The sequence below is a fragment of the Drosophila sulfurigaster genome, chromosome 3, assembly GCF_023558435.1.
Source record: "Drosophila sulfurigaster albostrigata strain 15112-1811.04 chromosome 3, ASM2355843v2, whole genome shotgun sequence".
Lineage (NCBI taxonomy): Eukaryota > Metazoa > Arthropoda > Insecta > Diptera > Drosophilidae > Drosophila > Drosophila sulfurigaster.
The window spans coordinates 13,454,045-13,480,379 of NC_084883.1; the positions used below are offsets into that span (position 1 = coordinate 13,454,045).

The 26,335-nt window shown below is 34.5% G+C and overlaps 1 protein-coding gene and 1 non-coding gene across 3 annotated transcripts; one reads left to right on the forward strand and one right to left on the reverse strand.

The window, feature by feature from the left end:
* The first annotated feature begins 14,873 nt into the window (after positions 1-14,873).
* On the forward strand, positions 14,874-18,189 carry LOC133843734 (transcriptional protein SWT1-like). 2 transcript variants are annotated; one of them, XM_062277401.1, is made up of 5 exons: positions 14,874-15,187; positions 15,245-15,610; positions 16,990-17,159; positions 17,245-17,563; positions 17,638-18,189. In XM_062277401.1, the coding sequence occupies exons 1-5, from the start codon at positions 15,088-15,090 to the stop codon at positions 17,859-17,861; spliced, it is 1,179 nt and encodes a 392-aa protein (XP_062133385.1). In that variant the 5' UTR covers positions 14,874-15,087; the 3' UTR covers positions 17,862-18,189. The 2 variants fall into 2 exon arrangements, with proteins under 2 accessions (XP_062133385.1, XP_062133384.1); XM_062277400.1 differs by having other exon boundaries at positions 14,880-15,187; positions 16,990-17,180; positions 17,638-18,186.
* A 5,644-nt stretch (positions 18,190-23,833) lies between these two features.
* Trnas-aga (transfer RNA serine (anticodon AGA)) lies at positions 23,834-23,915 on the reverse strand. The gene has a single exon. It is a non-coding gene; the product is annotated as a tRNA-Ser (tRNA).
* Between the last annotated feature and the right edge of the window lie 2,420 nt (positions 23,916-26,335).

A 26,335-nucleotide genomic window follows, 5' to 3' on the forward strand; every position in this document is an offset into this window, starting at 1 on the left:
TGTGTCCAAGTGTGAAACGCGCACTTGGCGCAGGTTGTTGTCGATGAAATGAGACGCGACGCGATGCGAGTCGAGTTCGTTTTTTGGATTTTAGATTTTTAGTTGTATTTTGTTTTGGTTTTTTTTGGTGGTGGTGTGTGAACAGTAGCCAACACACACCAACACACACAGAAGTACACCCAACACACAAGTCGAAGAGCGGCACACGCACGTTCGTTGAGGCGATAAAATTTTAACGATTTGCGCCGTTTGAGCTGAGCGTGTCGAGCATAAAGATACAAACGACAAGAACAACAACCACAACAAATGAGACAACAACAGCAAGATGATTATATACAAATATATATATACAAATTTATATACCTACCTATAGATACTTATAAATATCTTGTAGATACTTTTCGGTATTAGTTACGTTCAATTGCAGCACGAACTTTGTACATAAATTCAAATCGAAGCGACAACTCAAAAACAAATACAAAAAACAACAAATGCACACAATAATAATATATTATATATTTATCTGTATGTATTTTTTTCAAACTTAAAGCTTTGACCAAAAACAAAAAAAACAAACAAATAATAAAAAACAAACTTAATTATAGTGAGGAATGTTTAAGGAAATGTTCTATATGTAATCGCAGCAAATTAGTTACCTAAGTATATCGTATCGTACATATCGATAACTATCGATATTATATAAAGCTTTATGTGCGCTCTCTTCCTAATAATTTTTTGTATTTTATTTCGTTGTCACGTTTCGCTTTCCGTTGTTAAATTGCATTTTATGTAAACAAACTTTTATTTGTTATTAATTATGTGTAAATATTTGATCAATTTTAAATTGTATAATATATAAAAAACATCGCGTGTTATCGAAAACATCCGCATAGACATTACAAATGGAAAAAGGGGGAAGAAAAATCAACCCTTTGTTGCCCACCACCTTACGGGGCGTAAAATTGACATAGGAAAAATCGTTCGCTACCCCATCGTAGATATATCTGTAACCATGGAAAAACGGCGACAAAACGTAGACAACTTTTCATTTTGGGGCTCGAAATTTTGTTGAAGAAATTTTGTATTTGTAGATTTACCTAATTTAAATTCCCGGCTATATATGTAGTATGTATGTATATGGAGAAATCGTGCAAAAACTATAATTCTAATTATATTATTTGTAAGCTGATGATGATATTAATGTTTGTTCCGTGAGAAATGTTTCAACAATTAACAAAATTATACACACTATATTTAATTATTATATATAAAATATCTTAATGTGTGCACATACTAACAAAAAAATGCATTAACAATTACAATTAGATACATATTATTGTTAGAAACATTTTTGGCAAAAAGAAAAACGAGAAAAAAAAACCGAAAGAGAAATCAAATCACATGTAATCCACATAAGTTAAACAATAAATTAGCAGATTTTCAAATAAAATAAAACATAAAAAGAAAAAAAGCAAATACACTCACAAATTGACAAATGTGTTTTCTACTTTAATGGGCACTGATAAATCTGGCAGCTGGGTCGGATATGAAGGCACAAACGACAACGTTGACGACAGAAGGTGTCGTTATGTGGCCAGGAAGATGCGATATTACGAAGTACTCGCAACTCCCATACGAGTACTCAACTCGTATCAAGTTACAGTCACAGTTACAGCTCTGCTTGGGCTCAATTCGGATTAGAGCTGGGGCCCATGTGAGTTCGTGTTTCTTCACGCACGACTCAACTTGATTGTTGTTTTGAAGTCTCTTTCAGCCATCAACAGAGAAAATATGAGCATAATGCGGTAAACATTTCATATTAAGTGTCTTTCTTTTGAATTTTGGAAGCTGTGGGAATTACAATTGGAGTAACACCATTAGATTGTATTAAAATTATTGTATTATCCAAATTGTGAACTGTTGTCTTACCATTGAGGTTACAGCAATGTTTGTTATTCAGGTTGTAATAAACCCTTTAATATTACAAAACATTTCTTCACTATGAAAGTTACACCAAACATTATTATACAAAAACCATTGAAAAGATAAATGCATTTTCTTGAAATTTGGAATACTTAAACTTGAGTATTTTACATTCCAAATTTCACATCAATCGCATAAAAAACTAGTACGCTATAGTAAAATTAAATATTGGAAACAAAATTACATTATGGATTTTAATTCTAAAGCATTAGCTAAAAGATTTTTTTAAACAAAATAATAATTAGAAATCCGAAACTAAGTAAATTCCCTCACATTTTATAAAACTAATTTAAGAGGGGGCTCCGGTTTTCATATTCAAATTGAAAATCCCTAAATACTATAAAACATTTTTTCACTATGAAATTAATTATTATATTAAAACTACAGAAAAGATGAATGTATCCTCATGAAATTTGACATACTTAAAATTGAGTATATTATCTCTCCATATTCAATATTTTATGTTAATCGCATAAAAAACCAGGACTTTATGGTAAAATTAAATATTGGAAACAAAATCACATCACGGATTCCAACACTAAAGCATTAGCTTAAAGTTTTCTGAATCAAAATAATTTGACATCCAAATCTGAGTAAGGCTAAAACTGTTCTTAAACAAAATACAAATTCGAAATCTAAATCTAAGTAAATTCTCTTATTTTTCTCAATACTCATTTAAATTCTTACCTAATTTTCGTGTCACTTTCGTGACACGCGTGCATCTCTTGCGTATGTTCTCGCCAAATGCTATCAAGGTGAAAGGCGTGGGTAGCGTTAGATGGAGTATGAGAATGGAAGTGTTAGAGTGTGAGACGGAGAAGGAGACAGAGAGCGGAAGCAAGAGAGTGAAGCGACAGTGGGCCGCTGTCAGTTTTTCATTTGAAATTCCAACCCCCGCATAGAAAATTGCACACCAAGTGTCAAGGCAATGTCCTGAGTCAGTACAGGGTGTCACACACACAGCACAGGGTGCTCTCATTGCTTTACTTGTTGGCATTGCAGATTTCAACGCTTTTCATGGACTTTGCTGTTGTCAGTTGTCAGATGGGTTGGGGAATGGGGAAAGGGGAAAGGGCAGGACACTTGCCGGAAACATATGGCGGCACGCTAAAACCAAAGTCGACGTCGACACAATACACACACACAACGGCAAAGCCACAGCCACAAATACGTAACAACTGGCACGTGCCCGAGCCCGTGCCATAACCTTCAAGGCAATGACAAACGCAGGGAGGCAGCGAAAAATGCAAAAAGTGGGGAGAGAGCGAACGAACACGATTACGAGGACGAAGGCGAGGCGTGGCGAGGCGAGGCAAAGTGGAGGCAAAAGTAAGGCGAAAGCGAAGGCAAGGCGAGAGGCGAGAGCAAGGCCGAAGCGACTCGTGGGTGCCGTTAGCTTTGCTGTACTATGTGTGTGTGAGTGAGTTGGGGTGTGTGAGTGTGACAGAGTGAGTGTGTGTCTGCATGTGTGTGTGTGTAGCTACTTGTTGTGCTTTATTTGTTTGTCGTACTTTTATTAAAAACGAACGCTACTTAATCAGCAGCAAAATGTCGCACTTTACTGCACACACACATACACACATACAGTGACTGCAGGCAGAGCCCCGCAGCGTCCCCCTTCCCCCCATCTCACTCATCATAACTCCGCATGCTTATCAGCTTTTTGTTGCTGAGAGCTTAGCGACTGCGACGTCGACTGCGACTGCGACTGCGGCTGTCGCTTCATCCGGCCTTCGGTCTGGCGTTTGCCGTCGCTTGCAGCCACACCCATTCCCCCTCCCACCCCATCCCCAGACAGCTTTGTTGCTGCTGATAAATAGCATTTAACATTTCTCGCCGTTTGTCGCTGCTGCTGTCGTTATTATAGTAGTTATTGTTGTTGCTGTTGCTGTTGTTGTTGGCATTGGAACGTGCTGAGCTTTGCGATTTGCGATTGGTAAATTGGGTAATTGAAAACACTTAACCATTATGATTTATTATCGACATTATACGCCTGATCTATGTAACTGTCATAACTGTTCTTCCCCTCCCTATCCACACTAGCGCCACCTGCCGTTCGCAAGTTAATTATGCAACAATCATTTGACTTGCTCAACGTTTCCCTTTTTGATTGGAAGCTCCAGTTATCTATGTGGTTATTAAAATTGCATCAATCATTTCCACTTCAAACTGATGGATCTTTTTTTTTGTCGCATTACTTTATAGCGGATATCGCACAGTTATTTTTAGTACATTTGCAAAGCCCCTTCACGGTATTGCATTGCACAATTAATCAAACCAATTCAGTTGACATTCGAAAAAACCACAAAAACTCTCTAAAGTGAGTTGTTGAATATTTGCAAAAAGTAGTCATTACTTTATCAATTTGCATTTAAGGAATATTTTAAAACGATTTATTGAAAATGTCACAACCTTTGTTTTGAATTGCAAATTTCAGCCGTATACTTAATATTGGAAAATATTGGAAATAACTACCAGATAAAATTTAGTTATGTATAACAGCACAATGAATAATAATTAAACACTATTCGATTTAGCTAATTCAATATTTAAGCGAATTTGGATAATAATAAGAGAAATTGGGTGCTTTATGAACAACTTTGAAATAGCAGTGTCAGGATGTACATATATTCTGTTTTTGCTTTTGAATTGAATTCTACGATGAATTGTAAGAACAATTTCACTTCTAAACTATAATGTAATATATAATGCAAACTTCTTCAATTGCTTTAAAAACACAAACTTTGTGCTGCTCAGTGAATTTTTTTTAGACAACTTTTTTTTATTGACATTTTCATGAAATATTCATATATCCTGATTTGCTCAGATTTTTACCCATATATAAACTATAAAATAAGAAAAATGTTACTACTTATTTAACTACGCTGAAAAAAATAGTTAAAAAATCAAAATTTTGGTTTTAAAACAAAAAAATTTCGTCAAAAAATTACGTTAAGAACATGAAACTTTTAATGGTGGCGCGTTCAGTTATTCATTCAGTTGTATGTTGATCATTTTACTTACCCAATTATGAATCATCGATTCCCGCAGAATTTGAAACCTCCTATCCTAGAATGCAATAAAGAATGTTTCGCGAAAGCTCAACTAACTAAACGAAGCACTCAAATCTAGATAAAAACTTTCGATGGATTACAGAATTTTGTAACCTAAATCTAAAGTTTTTGGTCTTATTTTGAAAATTTGTAATTTTTTAGACTAATGTTCATAGTTTTAAGAGTTTGTTCTTAAGAGTTTCAAGAACATAATTTATAGGACGAATGTTCTTGAACTTGGTTTTTCTGCGTATTGAATATTGAGAAACTAGAATAACTTTAGTAGGGAGTATTCTTCTCTAACTTATATATTTACTTTATGATCTGGCAACAAAATGAAATCAAGATTCCTTAACTTATGCTCTTATGCAAGCAGTTCCTTCTAATAATAAATTACTAAAAATTCATATTAAAACTTAAAACTGAAGTGTTATTGAAATGGAAAAACATTGTAGATTAATTAATTTGCCTATAATTGAGATTAACTTGAATTGAATCACTTTCAACCAGAGATTTCTTTCAATACAGCTATACTATTATTTTAGGACTATTCAATTATTTCAAGGAATATACAGGACATGGAAATGAGACTTAGCGTGAATGTTGGAATCGTAAAGCAATTTGCTCTTCGCAATGAAAACAGGATACAACATGGATAGCCGATCAGACAGACGAACATGTAATTTTTAACAATGATTGAAAAGAACATTAATACATTCCTTATTTAAAGCTTTTCGTCTTCCACATCTCACTTCTTCTGTTTTCATTTTTCACAAATCTAATTCCCATTTAGTTTTTGTTAAAAAAAAAAAAAACCTTTACAAGCAAGAAGTATTTTTTTCTACCTCTTCCATGTCGCTTAAGATTTATTTATTTACTGAAATTTATCTTGTCAGAGAGAGTAGAGATTGAGACTGTGGAAGCTTCCTGTAAAAAGTAATAGTAAAAAGCTTTTCAATTAATTTCAAGTGAAATTGATTACGCTTTTTACTAAGCACCTAACAGGGCAAAATCAATTTAGACGCTTTCTTTGCTTATTAAGCTGAGAAAATGGCGCTCATTAATTACAATTTTTTTCTTGGTTGCATTCACGTACTTTCCCTCTGAGGTAAACAAAAATGAAAAAAGGATGCTCAAGATTTAAGTCTTATTATTGCAATTTATGTGAGTTGTTTAAAATGAATAAATGTTAAATAGAAAATGATTCAAATTTAAAAGTTTTTTTTCTAAATAAATGGACATTTTTAAAATGAAATACTTTCTGTGAAATTCTTTATATTTCTTCTTTATAAATACACAGTTCTAGTGAAATAAATAAACCTCACTTTAAAGACCGACTAACCTTCAATGTTCGCATAGTTCTCTGCATATGTGTTCTTCTATCTTATTAGCAAAGTTCCTTTTGACCTCTTTGTTATTCTATCCGGAAGTAAAACTGCTTTTCTCACACACTTTTTTGCTGTCCTTCTGGAATGGAAAGAAATTCCTATTTACTCAGCCATGAACAAAGCCACAATATTTGCTGAAGCAAAGTTAGTCAAGTAAACTTATTTAAAGTTAAACACAAAGTTATTTTCGACTATTTCACCTTTATTGCCTGTTACTTTTTTGTGTTATGCTAACCTTTTCCTTTGTTGCTTTATTAAAAAAACGAGCTGAATAAGCGATGGAGTTTTTTTGTTATTCATTCAAGCAGCGGTCATGAAGTACACGAAGCTTGAGTTTTTTTAGAGGTTTATTAGTTTATGCAGACTTTGACAATAAGGAACAATTATTTAAAGTAAAAGACTGTTGGACGTTGCTTATCAACATCTTAGTGTGTTGATTTGGAGATTTTGAAATAAAATAACCTGACAGCTTCTTAAATTTTACGATTTTTACGTTATGTATAGAATATATAGATTTTGCTAAATAGTTGTTTGTAGAAGTAGAGTAGACATTGTACACAGAAAGAGAAAACGTGTTAAAATCAAGAATAAAATCATGAATAAAGATTGTTTTTAAATCAAGATTGAATTTGTACAAAAAATCTTGATTACCCGATCTTCAAATTAAAGAGTTTTAAGTTTGTTTTTGATACAATTATTAAGAAATTCGAATTTATCTATTATATTATTTATATATTATATATTAATATTGAAAACTGGAATAGATTTCAGTATTTATGGTATACAGTATTTATTCATTTAGTATTTATATATATCTCACGGTACCGTAAATGCTTGCCACTTTGCTTTTAAGGAATGTGTAATTTCTAAAAAATTCGTAAAGCCAGTGCAGAAATTTAACTTATTAAATAAATTTTTATATTCCATATTTTTTTGTAATTAAAGTAACTGAAGACTACTAAAGAATCCATTCTAAAATATGTATGTAACCAGTATTTTTTCAACTTTAAACATCAACTTTTTATAATATATTTTAAAACAGACAACACTAAATTTTGAAAAGAACTAGTTCTAAGTTTCTAAGAATATACTTGATTTAAAATGATCATATTTATAATATTAGGTATACAAATAATGACCCCAGAAGAAATACTAAATCAGAAAAGCTAAAGTATACGCTGTTATTATACGATTAAATATCATTAATTCTACATTTAAGTATTCTTAATAAAAGAAGACGCACAAAACCTATTCAATTGCTGAGATTTAGCAGTAATTTGTTATCAACTTGCTTTGCAAAGCAAGAGAAGTAGAAATGAATAATACGCTGGAGAAATGTGAGACTTGCTTTACGTAACAGAAATCTAGAATTTCTAGCTGGAAGCACGTAGCGATCTACTTGGACGATAGATTGCGATTAGTTTGGGTGATTTAACTGGAATTGAATGCTATAAATCAAGTGTGTATATTTGCAACGCATTAGTTTCATTGAGGCTATAAAGCGGCTTCCTTATGGAGGTCAAGTCAAATTCTTATCTGCATTTGCAATTGTTGTTGGTATTTTTTTTTTTGTTGTTTCTTGTTGTTGTTTTTCCACTTACTTTCGCAATTACTGTTTTGCGGCGCTATCTGCGGGCAGTTTTGAGAAAAATTCAAACTGTGATCTGCAGTCGAGATAGCAGCGGAAAAAAACAAGCCAACGAAATGAAAATGGCAACGAATTTCCATTAGCAGTAACGAACAGTAACTGGAAAGCAACTTGAGTTGCAAGCTAATCCCGCTGCCGAATCACGTTCGCGTTGCATGCTTCAACTTTGAACTCCAGTTTTTGCCGTCGGTATTGGGAATTGCAATTCGAGCAAAATGTATTTTGTTACGATTAAAACTAATGAAAAAGGTCAGAAAGACTCAAAGCGCAACAGGGATGGAGCAGCCCAGTGCAGAGTGAGTGAGAGCGAGAGCGAAAGAGAGATTGAGGCAAAAGGGAGAGACGAGTAAAAACAACAAAATGAGCGTTAACCAAGCGAATCCTCGGCACGTTTTTGTGTGGAAGTCGCGGGCGTTCAAGGTGCGCGTCCCTGGCCCCAGGGACCCCTCACACACGATATGCGAAAACACGCAAAGCGAATTCGATTTCGTTGTTATTGTTGCTGCTGCTTGGTGTTGTTGGTGTTGCTGCGGTTCTCTCTCTTTTTGCCGTCGCACTCACCCCCGTGTGTGTGTGCTAGCATGGCAATTTGCCATTTTGAACAACGTACAACGTACAACGTAGGAGCCAGCGACAGAGCCACAATTTTGCGGCTTCATTGGATGCCGATGCCAAAGGCAGGCGCAGTTGAAACACTGCATTGCATGAAGGGTAGAGTTTCGGTTACGGGAATAATGAGGGGGGAGAGAGAAGAGCAGATAGCAGATGACTGCCTTTTGCCTTTGGGCTACAGTTGAGTTGCTGCTGTTGCTATTGCTGACTCTGATTTGGATTCTGTTCGCCGGCTGCAGCTGTGATGAGCGCGTGAGTGTGAGTGAGTGACTGTCTATGCGTCTGTATGTGTTCGTATGCGTGCGGGTGATTCCATATGTGTGTGTGTGTGTGTGTGTGTGTGCTCAGCTGCCTTCTTGTTGTTGTCGCGCTGCACCTGTGCTGTCTTTGCTCTCTCTGCTGATTCTGCGTTTTGCTCTTCCGCTTGTCTTTGCTGATGTTGCTTTTGATTTTTTGCTACTGTTGTTGTTGTTGCTGTTGTTGAGTTTCTTTTTGCTATTGTGATTGCTGCTTTTTTTGGTTGTTGTTTTTGCATTAGTCTTGTTGTTGCCGTTTTTGTCTGTGATTTTGTTTTTGCTTTTCTTTGCGTTCTTGTTGCTATCGTATTTGCTCTTATTTGTGCTCTCTTTGTTGTTGTTGTTGTCTGTGCTCTTCTTGTTGCTGTTCTTTCTTTAATTTGCGCTCTTGTTCATACTTTTTTTGCTTTTGTTTGCACTCTGCTCTTTATTGTTGTTGTGGCTGTCAGTCGCATGTCGCTGAGCAGACTGTAGGCGGAACTCAAATAAAAGTTATATTGCCGCTGCAGGGGGAATCGAGTTAATCGAATAATAAGCGCGCGCAACACACACACATACACTCACACACACACACACACACACACACACACACACACACACACACATACATAGAGTACAAGCTGCAGTCTCCGCAGCCGAGGTCGAGACATGACCAATTGGCGTGTTTTTCAAAATACTTTGCTTCGCTGGAATGGAAGATGATAGCTTCGCCGCCTCTCGCCGTCTTTCGCCGCGTCTCGCCTTCTCTTGATTTCGCCTCTCGCCGCAGCGACTTGTTCGCTTCTCGCCTTGTTATGTTTTGCGTCTTGTTTTCTGTACTTCTTTACTTTACTTTTTTGGACTTTCAGCACACACACACACACACACACAGTTTTTATTACCTCTTCTCTCCTTTGCGTTCGCCTCAACGTGAAGAGCACAATAGAGCTGGGAGAGGGAGGAGGTGGATGAGGGGGCAGCTTGTGGAGCCCATCAAAATGATGTGCACTCATTTGTGAAGTGCGCGGCGACGTCGACGGCGACGACGACAGCGACGGCGCTTTATGCGTGAGAAAATACATCTTGGAACTTCCTTCGCTTCCCTTTTGTGCCGCTGTTCGCCGGCGTTGCCCATCATCAATTGAAGAACAAACGAACGCTGCATTTGCGGTGCTACTTGAAAGCGATTCTTTGAGTTCTTCAAATTCATTTCTATTTGAATCGGAATTGCTCTCAATTGCCTCCTCTGTTCTCCTCTCCTCTTCGATTTCGATTTCGATTTCTCGTCAATTTCAATTTCAAGTGAACAGATTCGTATTTAACCCCTTGCGATCCACAGATGCCACATTTACATATAAATATTACTTGACTCTATCGGAAGAATTCAACTCGCCCATATTTGCTATGAAAAATAATAAATTACAATAATTAATTTCAGAAATGTGCTTTAAAAGATTAGAGCAAATGATTCTGACAACACATTGCAAGGGAATAATAATATCATTAGTTGAAAAAGCAATAATTTATAGAATGTCCATAGTAATGAGCATTTGTATTAACATGTGGCGGAAAGTTTTAAATACGAAATTCCGTAAACTATACCTAAAATTGAAATCTTAACTCAGAAAATATTGTTCTTTTTTATTGATTTTTCTTTTTCACACAAGTAAATAAGTAAATATGCTTAAACAAATTCTGTTCAGTACAATATAAATGAAGTATGCGACTATCACCATTATTTCGAGGAATTGAGATTACTTATTGTTTCCTCTATATTTCAGAGTAATTCATTATCAATGGGATATTGCCACCACATTTTATATGAAGAATAAAAATAATAATAAAATTTAATAAAAAATATATTACTAGATAGCGAGTAAGTTACTTTAGAAGAATTTTGTAATTTCAAGAATATAATTTCAATAAAATATAGATAAAAATACAGCATCGTATCTGTAGATAGTTTGGAATATCCAATGAAAACATTTCTACAGTAAAAACTCTCTTTGCCGGACAAAAAAAAGAGAAAATATCGCCTTTTTACTACCATTTTAACTAGAAAATTACATTGGATATTCCGAAATATCTGCAGATATCATGCTGAAAAATATACCATCATTTTCCGTATTTCTCTACTTTCTGGAAATCTTCCTTAGTGTAAAAGCCTGCGTTACCATTCGATAATAAAATAAATTGCACATTATTTGGGTTAACTCCAAATCACGTAAGCGTTATAAAATGCAATCGTATGAAACGGAAAAGCTTTCTGATTGTAAATATTTCCGCACCCCTTTGAGAAAACAAACCATATTCTTTACTTAATATGAAGCTTACCATTTTTCACACATGAATGATTGATTATGTGAATTTAACCTATCATGCCTATGACCTTTGAATTTTCAATATTGATTTTATATATTGTATTAATGGAAACACAAAAAAGGATTGTAAACTTATGAGATTAGGTTATCAAACTCATATTTAACTTCTTTATGTTGTTATTAACTGTTTGTATTTTTATATTATATGTGTATAACATTTGTATATTTATACTATATATTTCAGTTTCCGTTTCTAAGTGAAGAGTTGTTTTTTAAAATTACTAAATAATTGTATTCAAACGTCTTAATCAGTATTTCATTATTGTGCTTTGCTGTGTTTTTCTTTGAATATATTCGAACTTGCTTATCAAACTTGGACGCTTTTTATGAAGGCTGAAAAGAATGCAAGTCATTGACTCCGGTTTATATTATATTTATGTTGGTGGCTTTAGAGAATTACAAAATTATTGTTTACATATAAAACTCATTCAGTTTGTGTAGTTTATATGTCGAAAATCTGGCTCTAAGAAGTTTATTTTTGATCGCCAAGTTAATATGATATCTGTATTCCTCAATTTCTTGCTTTTCTGTTATACCAATTCTGGAAAATGAGAGTATATTTTAAGATTGTAGTTAAACACACTATTTTTATAATTTTAAGACAATTTTATGATAAAATTAGAGTTTATTGCATTCATAATTAGTGAGAAGGATGCAATTATTCTAATGAAGGGACTGAAGAGAGATCTATATTAGATGAGAGGCTGACAAAATATGATATTACATATATCGTATGTAAGAACTGGGACTAAATAAATAACTAATGCACTATGAGTCTATATAATATACAATTTCATCTTATTTTTAATAGGTAGTGTAGAAGTTGACAAATTAGATTTATCCAAAATTAAAATCGTTTAGAAATTAGATTTGAATTCACGTAAAATAAATGTATTATCTATATATAAGTAAGTTTTTATGAATACAGTAAATCTTTCAATAAAATTTTCGATTATAAACTTAAATTATTTCGATATTAGAATCATCTTAAAAACTAAATAGTTCTAACTTGCTAGTATTACTCACTTAAAGGCTGATAATCAATGAATATTGATTCTACAATAATTCAGCACATTTTAATAACAAACCGAAAACATTCGACCATTTATATTATAGATTCTATAAAGTGTTGATGTACTCGTATAAATATAAATATAAATGTTCATACTACAAATGTGAATGTGTATATGTATGTATGTGTATGTGTGTGTACTGGGAGATTGAACTTGCAATTTAGTGTCGACAAGGGCATCATAAATAAACAATAAATTTTGAAAATTGTTCTGGCTGCTTGTGAGAAGAGCAACACATTTGAAAAGCGCCAACGAAACATTCATTTTGTTGCTTTTTACACAAATAAAATATTGTAGAAGATTCGTTTTGAAATTCCACAGCATTTGCTCTCCCACTTTTCCCCACTCTCCCACTCTCTCTCTCTCTTTCTGTCTCGCTCCTTTTTAGTCTGCCGACAAGCGATAAATTCGTTTGAACAAATTGAATGCGCGCTGTTGTTGTTGTTGTTGCTATTGCTGCTTGTATTTGCTCGCATTTTTGTTATTGTCATTGCTGTTGTTGTTGCTGCTGCTTTTCGCTGGCGTATTTCATTTCATGACTGACTGGCTGACAGCAATTTTAAATTGCACTGCGCGACGCCAAAAATGGAGCACATTTTTTATACAGTTTTCGACTGTTCACAGCTCAAGGTTTGCTTTGCATACACATACTTACGCACACACATATGTTTGTATGTATGCGTCTGCATGCCTTTCTAACACACACACACGCAGCTCACCCTTGCATGCAGACATTTTATTTTTGCTCTTTCTTTTCTGTTCTGTCGCGCGCTACAAAAGTTTCGCTGCCACTGTCGACGTCGACGTCGACTTCGACTTCGACTAGTGCGCCATTTGTCATGTGTCGACTGTGGCGGCGACGTTCCTTGTTTTTATTTGCACTCTGCCGCCCCCCTTCCCCAACCATGCGCCTGTTGTTTTGCTGCTACCGCCCATTTGCCTCATTCATCAAGCAGTTGCTTAGCTCGCTTTGCCTTTGCCTTGGCTATTTTTCTCTTATTTCTATTCCTTGCCATTCGGTCCTGCAACCTGATGTTCTCTACATCCCCCCGTTCACCCACAATAGCAGCCCGTAATCTTCACACAACACACGAGCATTCACTTACACACTCACACACACGCAAACACATATTCGCATACGCATACAAATGAACGGAGCAAAAAGTTTTTGCTTATTCTCGGCTTCTTCTTCTTCAACTGTTTCTGCTACTTTTTCAACTACATTCCCTTGGCACCAAAAAGCGCGCCTCCTCATCCTCCCTCATACTCCCCACACACAACTCTCGACCCACTGTCGTTGTCGACTGTCCCCTTACCTCCCCACCCCACCCGCTGCTGTGCTCTCTACTTGGCTGTTTGCCGTCACTTTGCTTTGCAATTTTCTAGCTAGCTTTTTCGCCTGGTTCGCGTGCAGTTCGTTGGTTGTTTGTGTGTGTTTTTGTGGGGCGGAGTGGAGAGTGGAGTGTGGAGTGGAGAGTACGTCGCCTTGCCTAAAGCTTCTACAATGTGTGTGTGTATTTGTAATGCTCTGTGTATATGTGTGTTTGTGTGCGCTGTACAAAGTTCGCTCTGAGTCCAACGGTTTACGGACTTTGCTTTATTCTCTCTGCCTCTTCCTCTCCGCTTTCCGCTCTCTCTGGCTCTTCTCTATCTCGTCGCTGCAAAACTTTCCGACAAAATTTCATTTTAAATTTCATGGAAAATCGTTTTAATTATATTCGTGAAATTTCGTGCAATTTTTTTTCTCATATTTTATTTTGCTGCTGGCTGCGCTCAATAGAAAGTTGGTCGGTCTCTGGATGAAATTTGATTAAACTTTTTTCTCGCCTCGCGTTTTATTTGGATATTGTGTTAAGTAGCATTTGATAAAAGCCAAAACGAACAGCTTTGAGTGTTAATCTAATTAGTGGCCACGTGCCTTGAGCAATTCATAATTATCTCGCAATTTAAATGCTGACGTCAAAAGTTCTTAAAGTCATAAACGCGTTGATTGATTTTAAAATGGCGTCATAACACAAACACGCACACACACACACACATTGAAAAGTCCTTGTCCCCAGTCGACGTCCCTGACAGTCATTTGATGACTTCGTCTCCGACAATAACGACAGCAGCAGCGACGCCAACGACGACGTCGACGCCATGTGGCGCGAGGTGCGCCAATTTGATTGGCATTCACAGCAGCAGCAACAAAGCAACAACAACAACAACAGTTGCTCGATTTTGCATCCGCATCAGCATCAACATCAACATCAACTTCAGCTACAGTTGCAACTTCAGCATCAAGCAGGAAATTCAATTACGCCATTTGTTGTTGGCTGTCATATGGAAAACGGAGAATATTCATGTAGTTTCACTCATGTGTCATTTTCTCTTCTCTTTTCACATTCTTCACGCATATATCCAGTCAGCACAACTACAAGATACCCTAGACTTTATTTTCATTTTATTAATATTAATATTTATTTTGAAGATAACGACCGCTCAAAGCAAATTATGACAGTAGCTGACTTTAGTATATTTTTACATATAAATTTAAAATTATGCATGCGGTCACACTGGCTGCAGTAAACAGCTGTCAATTGATCCTATTCGCAGTGTTATTCATCCGAAATTTTACCGTTGTTCATTTCGGTTCTATGAGACGCAAGAGTAAACGCTTTAAATTGGAAAAATGGAAAGAAAATTACAAGCTAACGCTAATGACGTGAAAAGAACATCAGATGACGATAAAATTCAAAATCTTATAGTCAACAATATGCGTCAACGTCAATGTAAGTGAAGTCGTTAAGAAAACAATCAATTCCATTAGTTAAACGTCATGTTTGTAGCACGTGGCTTCCAAGCACCAGCTCAGGAACGTCTCGAGCGTCTGCAGTTGAAGCTCATAAGTGGTCGCATCACCAAGGAGAAGCATGTCCCCAAAAGACCCACAAGAAGCGCCACAAGCTCCGGATTCAGCAATATTGGCAAGTCCAGTTCATCGCTGCGGAATTTATTGTTAAGCGAAAGCATGCAATGCGCTGTTGCTGCTTCACCTTCTCCAAGCAGCAGCTACAATTCGAATCCATTTGCCAAGTCAACTGAGGGCAACAGAATCATCGAAAGCAGCGGCGGCATAAGAAGTGCATGGGCCAAGCCTAAAGCGCTGATTGATGCCAGCAATAGGCTGCACCACAATCGTCCTCTGATAAGCGGTAAATATCCGATTTAATAATCAAATATACGAAGGGAAAAATAAGATTACAAGTCCCTATAGCCATGGCAGTCTAACCATTTTCTTTTTAAATTTGCACATTGTAATTGTCAGGTGTTTATATTTTTTAATTTCGGTTTATTTCACAACGTGTTCTTTCTCTGCCTAACGTTCTCTACATAGTGATCGCACTTTCGTCTCGTGCCCGATCGATACACCTATCGATCGGGCTTCTAACTATCGTTAGATATTTAATCGATTAATTCTTAATGTTACCTTATGCTATATTCAGTGCTGCCAATTTGGATTTTTTCCCGTCAAAACTGGCTTTTTTTTTGAAGGCTAAATGCGGGAAAAATTTGTGAATTGCGGGAATTGCGAAAAACGGGAGTTCTAGCTTTTTTAGAAATTCTGTTGGCTTTTTCCCAACTTTTTTGTGTTGTTAACACAAAAGTACAAAAAGTACAAAATATGGAAAAGTGGCAGAATTACGATAGTCACTTATAAACAATCCAGAAAATGTGTTGGCGTATCGATTGTTTTCTCGAAATACGCTAATTTCATCACTCGCTTAGTGTTTCCATTTCAATTTGATCAAGTGGGTTCTGGTGAAAACCGGAGATTTTTTTGGGTTGGCAACTGTGGCCATCCAAATATTGTGTATTCATACGCGATTTCTGGCTATTTGCCAGGTTAACCTAATTAAATCCAATTTAAGGAATGCATTCTAAGCATAAGTTAAAGTATTAATTTCAAGCAAAAGATATACTCTATTCATTTTTTATTGTAATATGGAGAATAGGATTTTGACGGATGGGAAAATTCTGCGTCGACTATGAAGTGCCTATAAAATATCTGCAGATGATAGGCACTAATATGTCATACGCAAATGAGACAGACTAAGGAGATAACGATAAAATAATGCAAATCTTTATCTTTTAAACAAAAATTAACTTAATAAATTGTTATTTTTGAAGACATTTTTTCTCTTTTTTTTATACATTTGTTTTTAGCTTTTTTTTGGATTTTTTAATAATTTTTTTCAGCTTTTTTCTACATTCATTCCGTCAAAAACAGCTTTTTTTGCTGGTCAAAAGTTGGCAGCACTGGCTATATTTAAATCTAGTATTTACAATATTTACAACATAGTTAAATTTTCTTTTTAGAAATTAAGATCTTATTAGCAAAAATATTAATTCTAAAAATGTTCTTGCAATCGGTTAAGAAACTACAAAGTTTTCGACTGCAGTTGCAGTGTATTATTTAATGTTAATGTATTCTTAACAGTCTTGAGATAATCTGCTCATTTTTTGAATATTTTCGAGCACTCCGAATAATCACCTGCTAACAATTGTTTTTTTGTGTATTCTTATGCCACAGCCAACTGCCGTCTAACTTTGCTACAATCATCGCTACAGGAGACGCAACGCAACGATAACGAAAATAATAATAACAATGTGCTGCCAAATAACGCAATGACCGATGATGATGAACCCATGGAAATTGAACCCATGGATATAGACCCAGAGCCGGAGGAGGAACAGTCAGCAGTCGTCGATGATAATGATGAGGTTAGATTTAACTAGCTTCCTCGATTTTACCACTTGACTAATCACTCTATTTTTGACACTTTAGAAACCCAAACTGGATAATGGAATTGCGGATGATGTGAACAAGAAAGCTAGTGAAGAGCTGCCCAAGCGAATGGTTGATCACATGTATTACGTGCTGGACACTAATATACTCATGGAGAATCTATCGTTTGTCGACGATCTCAGTCATTTGGCGTTGGGCAATAGCAAAGGCAGCATGCTCTTTATACCGTATGTTGTCATTAAGGAGCTGGACGGGATCAAGGATAGACGTAGCGAGGATGACGCAAGCAAGCGTTCGGCTGCCAGAAAAGCTATACGTTATCTCAACGATAAGTTTGACAAAAGCCTAAGAATTCAGGGTATATATATAGCTCAGTTATACATATGTTAGATATCAAGTAAATGATCATTATTATTTTGTTCTTTCATTTAGGTCAATCTGCGGTGGAGGATGCAGAGCACCTGATTGAGGTTGATGGTGGAGATGATAGAGTTGTGAATTGCTGCGTCCAGCTAAGCGCTCAAGTGCCCAAATTGACGCTACTCACCAACGATGCCAATTTGCGACTCAAAGCAAAGACATCGTCCATCGCAGTTGCCTCGAGCTCAGATTTATTAAGTCGATATCACAAGGACTTTGGCGGCTTGCAGTCATAACAAATAATGTACTATTGTTTGAAACTGAGACTGCATCTGTGATACGATGTTTTTTCAGACAGAGAGAGAGAGAGAGAGAGTGTAGATACAGACTGAAAGAGAGAGATGGAGAGAAGAAACCATTGCACCGCGGCCAATATGAAGTACAATCGCATCTGATCAAACAGCATACATAGAGTATATGTTATATTTATTTGTTTGTTTACTCAAAGTATCCTTAGTATACAACATTTAATGGATAACTATTACCTATGGTTGTAGCTATTAATGGTTGTAGCTTGTACTCTTTAAATACAGTCAGCGCCACAAAAAAAGCCGCACTTTTAAGGTTTACGAATGAACTTTGAACTTTCAGGGCATGTGGTTTCATTATATGATTGCGGATTCGCCCAATTTTTTTTTAACAAGTTAACTGATGGTATGTTAATAAAAGTGCATACCAATTTTTATTTTAAATTTGTTTTTAATATTCAAAAAATGTTGTTTTTGGTTTCACCCTAGTTTTAACGACTTTTCACTATTATGGCAAACTTAAGGAAAAAAATCATAAAAGTTATAATAATGAAAAAATTAAACAAAAACTATTTTTTTCCAATTGAATACCTTACTAACTATAAAAAAATTTAAATCTAGGCAATTTAACATTAGACATATTTTTTTAATTTACCTTAATACTTAGAAATGCCGCCTTTGGCCTTTATTACAGATTTTACCCTATTGGGCATAGAATCGTAAATGGAACACAAAATATCGTGTATCCATACTTTTTCTATAATATGTTTTAGTTTTGGGCTTTCGCTTTCTGATTTTGGCACCCATATAGGCCCCAACATTCTCGATTGGATTAAGGTCTGGGCTGTTTCCTGGCCAATCTAAGGACTTAATGCCTAATTCTTACTTCAAATTGGACTGCATCTGATTGGTCAAGAGTGCTATTTTCAGATTGGATAATGGAACATTGGATAATGATTATTATAATGATTATAATATAGTATAATATATATTTTCATACTCAACATTGTGAATCTCACCGTTACGTTTCCTTAAGGTTTCCATAACATATTTATTTGTAATCGTATCTATAAAATTCAATGATATTCGGTTTTAATACCTAATTTCATTAGATTTAAATCGACGAAAATCCAAAGAAATTATGTAAATATATCAAATTAGATTTATATAAAATTAGGTATTAAAACAGAAAGCTTTTAGATTACAAACTTTTATCCACACTATGAATATTTTCTTTTCCTATAGATTTTAAAAAGTGGATTAGATAAACATTGAATCCCTATGCAATTTTATAATACTTTAATAACTTCTTAAAGTAGGTTTTTATGCAATCTTTCGCCATAATTTTCTTTATTGCAAGGCAATCAGTAAATTCTTAGATATAACAAGATAAATTATTATTATTATAGAGTTAAAATAGAACGAATTAGAAAAGTTCTTCTCAAAATAACTAAGAACAATGAATTGAACTAAAATATATTACCCTCTTACTTATGTTTGCTTAGTTTTTATAATTTCTTAAAAGATTTTCAAATTATGAAAGAAATTATATCTGGAAAACGTACAGTAAAAACTTAATAAATAAACTTTATAGTTAAACGTACTCAATAGCAAATTCAGAATATATTTAATGGACCACTCACAGTGCCATTTTATTTATTTTTGTTCATTTCTAAAGAATCCACTTAAAAAGTGAAATCTAAAACATAATTGGTTTCAAAGTCGATTATAACATACTACGTAACATAACGGAACACATACGCTACAGGATTCATCTCAATTATTTTATAATTGAGTTTTTTTCAGGGGTGCATATTTTAAGTGTGTGGAAAACGATAACTCAAAGGTCCAAAAGGGTAAAAAAGGTACACATATCTTACTTATGAGTATGAAAATATTAACCTACCAACATATGTAGATATATAACATATATATATCTACCCCAAGGCGTTGCTTTGTTCAATGAAGAGTGGAATTTGCAACGAACTCAAGTAATAATTTAATTGGGAAGCTTTTGAAGCATGTGGAACTCATTTTTTGTTAAGATCTTTAAAGTAAGTCAATAATTTGATGAGTTATTTGTTCAATTTTGCAAAGTATTATGTGTTTTTAGCTAAAGTGTATAAAATATTTAAGTGTTATAAAGAAAAATATAAATTTAATATGTGAAAAGTTTAAAAGTTTATTTTACAAATACTATTTTACACAGAGAAAAAAAATTTACAGTGAAAAAAATATTGATTTACGATTTTTTCACTCTTAAAAAGAACAATCTTGAAATAACATTTTTAGTTTCAAACAATCTTAAATCAAATTTTTTAATGTGAATTTTAAGCTAAGAACATCTTATTTTGAGATTAAAATCATGATTCAATAATGTTTTTTTCTAGATTGAAAAGTAGATTGCAAATCCTTATTTAAGAATTTGTTCGATATAAAAATAAAAAATGTATTTCTTGTTTCTTTTCTTGGTTCAACAATCTTGATTCAAAATCTTATTCTTGATTTTTGGATGCTTTTTTCTTTCTGCGTATTATAAAGTATAGTAATCAGAATGAGTTCAAATTAAGTAAAATCAAAATCTTATCAATTCTAAAATAAATAAACTTGTGGAATATCTCAAACAGTAAAAATGTTTATACTATACACTTAAACAATAATTATTGCATTACATTATGTGCGATTACCAAAGCTCTTTTTCTAAGAATACTCTATAAATTGTTAGGCTATAGACTCACTGCAACCGAAGCAGCTGGAAATGTTTTCATAACTTGAAATAATGTTTTTTCAAATACAGCAACCCGATGGGGGGTGTTAGTATTAGATTTCGGCAAATGTTGAGTGAATACATTCGACTCATTCACTTCCCCCCGAAAGCATGTTCAATACACATTTGTGGACGACATAAAAAATAAAGGCAAGAAAGCAAAGCAAAGCAAACTATACGAAACGTAACGCAACGAAAACGAAAACCAGCTGCGGCCATTTTGAGATATTTTATTGCCCATAAGTCTGGAGTTATGACAAATATAGAAACTGAAAAGCATTAAATTTGGCGACAGCCGAGAATATCCATAAAACAACACAAAAAACTGAACTCAACTGAAATTGATATTCAGCACAACAAGTTGGAGAGGCCTTCAATAAGTACGTCCACTCAGATACATAGATACAAGATACACTTGTATCTGTGAGTGCCTTATAAGTCAAGATGAATGTATAAGGCGTGTGTGTGTGAGCTCATTACAAACTTGAACTTGAATATCTGTCAGATAGCAAGCTAGACATCTAGATAGATATTGAGATACTCTTTGTCGAGGTGCTAATTAGTAGTCTAGTCTTAATACAACATACGCTGAATTTCGATGATAATTTATTTGCTTTGATCATAATCGACAGCTTCCTTAACTTAATGAATACAGCGAACCAGCTCAGATAGCCATATAAATATATAAATTCCATTTGATATTGTAGAATTTTGTTTGAAATCGAGATGATTCAATCGAATAAAATCTGAAAAGCTTTTACCTCAAGCAATTACAGATCAAGATACATTAAAATCATTTCATATATATCTTTCATTCACTGAAGATTCCCAGCTCTTCTGATGACATTTGAAAAGGCTTTTAAAGCGAATGCATAATCAACCTGCAATGCTTTTAAGCTTACCTACTTACTTTGTGTATTCATTGAACTGGTTAAACTTAAAACTCCGCAAGCAATTGAATATAATTGATTTATTTATAAAACTGTTGAAAATTAGGTTAAATTGTTAAAACTTAAATGCTTAAAAGTCGTCAATTTAACACCAAATGGAGTTAAAACTGGCCAAAAGCTAAAGTATAATAGTGAAACTTTGTTGAATTTTGCAAATAGAAACTCTTAAATGTTGAATCATAAAATTTTCAATTTTAGGTTACAGCCAGTAAACACGCTATTTTTTATTCATTCACACTTCAAATTGGAAACAATTTAGAACAACTTATTTTCGTTAGTTCTTTGTGTTTAAATTTTGAACTTTGCTTCGGGTGATGAAATTAAAGTATTTATGTGGACAGACAAATTAATACGAATAATATGTAACATGCATCTCCAATCCTATAAAGTATTTGTATTCTCGATCAGCGACAACAGCTGAGACGATATAGTCTTGTCCATCTGTCCGTCCGTCTGTCTATCTGTCCGTCTGTGTGAACACCTAGATCTCAGAGACTATTTGAGATATAAATATAATTTTTCGACCTTTCGACAACATTTGTTATATTTGCACGCAGCTCAAGTTTGTTTGAATATTTAAGCTAGAGTCACGATTTTTATTAAATACAACAAATAACTATATTAATTATGATTCCTAAAAATTTAATTGCAATCAAATAAAAATTATAGAATTTATTTACGAAATAAATTTATACTATATGTGCAAAAACGCCTACTTTCTAGGGGTTTTAGTTGCTTTGGTAAATTTTGGTATATACTATGGTATATTTTGCAATGTATCGTATATTTTGAATATGGTACTATGCGGTAGATTAATTTGGTATATTTTAAAATGAATACCGTACTGTTTGGCTTTTATTAAAAATGGGGGTATATCAAAATCGAGCACACTCGACTGAAGCTGTTTTACTTGTTATATGTACATGTGTCTCACATCAAATTACAAACAATTGAAGTTAGTTAGTTCTTTATTTCGAAATCTTGAGCTTAGCTTCGGGTGATGAAATTGAAGTATTAATGTGGAACAATTATAATGCTTCAAACAAGTTTTCCCTTACAAGAATCTGAAAAAGATTTAATTTATCATTATAATTAAGTATGACAGTTTTCTTTCAATGCAAATCTTATTTTTGAATAAATATAACCCTTAGAAAACTTACGTTTTGTTATATTTTCAAAAGATGTTATTTATTTCTAATATAAAACAATACAAATATGTTTCTTTCAAAATAATTGTTAATATTATTTATTTATAATTGATTTCATTTTTGTTAAAGTTTATGTCATTATTAACAATTCCATTTCCATCGTCATAAATAGAAATGTAATGCTTAATGCACCTTCCAAAATGGCCCTCAACACGTATTATCGCTTTATTGTGTTTATTTGCATTTATAATAAAACAATATTTCCCGAGCCCAAAATACTAACTGGCTAACTGAATTTCCATTGACAATTGCCATCATTTAGCTGTCGCTGTCGCTATATCTCCATATCTGTGTAGAGTTCTATCATTGTTGGGTAATGTCCCTGGATGGTTGCACATAAAAAGCGGCAATCGGCACGTTTCAACTCCCACACAGCCGAGTCAAAGCTTTTTACGGCAGACGGCAGGCGGCAATAACAAAATTTGCTTAAACACAAAACTCGATGCCGTCGGCGACCGTAAACCATAAAATGGCGGCAATGGAGAGCTGGATAACTGGAGAGTTGCAGAGCTACAGTTGTTGTGGCTACAATCGGCTGGCTATATTGTAGCTAACCAGCCCCACCGATTAAGTTGTGCCCGGGCACAGTGGCAACGCTGTCCCGCGGTTCTTACTGTTGTTGTGAAAGATAAAAAAAAATGCCATAAAAACGCCGCCGCGTTGCCCGCAGGTAAAACACACACGAGCAGACCGACAAAGTCAACAGCGACAGCAGATAACGAAATGCACACAGCATTCGTCCATTCCATTCATACCCACATACATATATATGTATGTATATTCGTATTCATGTTGAGAGACGGACAACAGGTAAAGTGGACGACAGACAGACGCAGTTGTGGGTGGGCTCTGTTTCAACGTGTTAAACGGCATAAAAGTAGAATAAAAACTCAAAACGAAATCAAGCATGTGTGTGGCGAACAAAAACGTCAAAAAGAAATGTGCAAAAAAAAAGAAAAAGTGAACTCAGAAGAGTGAGAGAGAGGTAGAGAAGAGAAACTTCTGAAACACACAACTCAAACCCTTTCATTTGCTCGCAGCCGGTAGGATTCGAACCTACGCTCCCAGAGGGAATCTGATTTCTAGTCAGACGCCTTAACCGCTCGGCCACGACTGCTCTTGGCACATGAGTGTCTAGTTAGCGGCTTTACGCTCGGCATACCACTTAAGCAGCGACTGCGACGGCGACGGCGGCAGAGACAGCGACAGCGGCAGTAACGACGACAGCTAAAAATAAAAACATGTGAGTGTGAATAGTGCCAAACTACTGTTGTTGTTCTCTTTGCTTTTGCTTTGCCTTGCTGTTTGTTGTTGCTGCTTATGCTTTTGTTCGACTCTGTTGCTTTTGCTTTGCACAGTAGTTGTTGCTTTTGCTTTACACAGCAGTTGTTGCTTTTGATTTTGCTGTTGCTTTTGCGTCTTTGCTCTTGAGACGTTGCGTCGTCGCTTGCCGTAGTAGTGATAAGATACTTTGAAAACTTTAAGCTTTGCAATGCAATAAACATAAAGCCGTACAAAAACTTATTTACGCTTTATACAAAACTTTTGCTGGCGCCCTTCTCTTTCGCTCTTCACTGCTAATGCTGCGCTGCTTAGTTTTTGTGCTGTTTTTAGTTGTGTGTTTTTGTCTTAGTTTCGTTTTTGTTTTTCGGTTTTTTTTGGCATTTTCATTCCCATTGTTCTCACGTCAGCATTAGCTTTGCTGTTTGCCAGTCTCTTCTTTCGTCTACACGTACATACATTTATTTATTGTTGCTGCTTTCGCGCAAAAATGCGTAGAAACAATTTGTTCATCTTTGTCTGACCCCTCAAAGTCGTCTTCGTCTTCCACTTCGTCTTAGTCTTCTCTGCTCCCCCCAAAAACCACTCTTGATGTTGCGGCCTGTCCAAAGTAGAAAATCTCTTTGTTCAGTGTGTTAAATGCCATGAGTTTGCAGAATTTTCGCCGCAATTTTGAAAATACATAAGTATGTATGTATGTACATACATATCTATCCATCCATCCAAAGTCTACACACAGACTACAATCTACACGTAGAAAACGCGTTCTCACTTCCTTCTAATCTTGCAAAACAATTTCGTTTCCATTTCACCTTTTTCTTGTATGCAAATCGTTGAGATAATAATGCTTTTGGGTTTCCTGAGTGTTAATTGCTTTTTCTCTAATCTTGTCCAAGTACTTAAACTATTTTTTTGAATTTGTTTTTCAAAGAATATGAAACAGTTTCGTAGATAATTCATTTATAAATAAAACTCAGCCCTAAACCTAAATTTTCTATTATTTTTTGGTATTACATGTTTTTTTTAAATGAGATATAGTCAGTTATTAAAGATCTTGTATTCTTGTCTATACTACATATAATATCGAAATTTGGAATCTAAAACTTTATAAATCTGAAATATAACAAAATATTAGTAATATTAGAAATACTTAAATCTTAAACTAAGCCCTAAAATAATTAAGTATAAAAAAATTTCTAAGCCATGCCAAAATATAGGCCAAAACATAAATTTTTCCATAACTCAATAATATTTAAATTTATTCATTCTTTATATACACTGAAAAAAAGAAAAAATTCTCAAATCAAGAGCATTCACCTTAAAATTTGTGTTCTTGAAATAAGAATAAATTCTTAGAACTAAGAATATTAGTCTAAAAAATTACAAATTTTCAACATAAGAGCAAATTTTCTAGATTTAGGTTTTAAAATTCTATAATCCATCGAAATTTCTATAAAGTTTTTATGTGGATTAGAGTGTTTTCGTTTATAGCTCAGTTAGTCGAGTTGTTGCGAAACATTCTGAAACGTAAAATTGTTAGCACTAAAACCAAAATCTTGATTTAAGAACCTTTTCTGTGTAAAATTATAGTTTTGAAGAGAAAAACTTATTGAATTCAAAACTTTTATTCTGGTTTTTGGAACCTTTTGCATGATTTATGTTTATATGGTCATATGTACATAGGAATATGAATGCTTTATATCTTCAATGCTTCTTCACTTTGTTTGCCACATATGTAGATGAACCAAATTAAATTTGACAACTTTCAAAGCGAAAATGTTACTCAGAATTTTAAGAAATGTTTATTTACCAAAAAATGTATCTGCAAATACTTCCTTCTTCTTCTCTGCTGCCTTTTTGTGCTGCTTAAAGTTTAAGCTGGTTCAAGTTGTTTAGGCTTAGTTCTCAGTTTTGCCAACTTCATTTCCATTAAAATGTGAAAATTTCAAAACGCAAACGCTTGTCCGCTTTTAAATAGGCAAATATGTGCACAAATGTGTTTACCCCATTCCATCCGGATAAGTTTGGCACTTTCAGGGCCTCCTATCGAGTGATGCGAGGGGAGGGGAAGGGAAAGCAGTAGCGTGGTTCGTTGTGAACTCATTAAGAGAACATTTTTAGCTCGAAAAAGCAGTTGACTTTACGAAACCGTGCAAACAATAACAAACCCATTAGATTCCAAGTGCTTTCGGTTCTCAGTAGTCGTAGTCTAGTTTTTGTTGTAATAGTTATGCTAATTTGCCAAATGTTATTCAC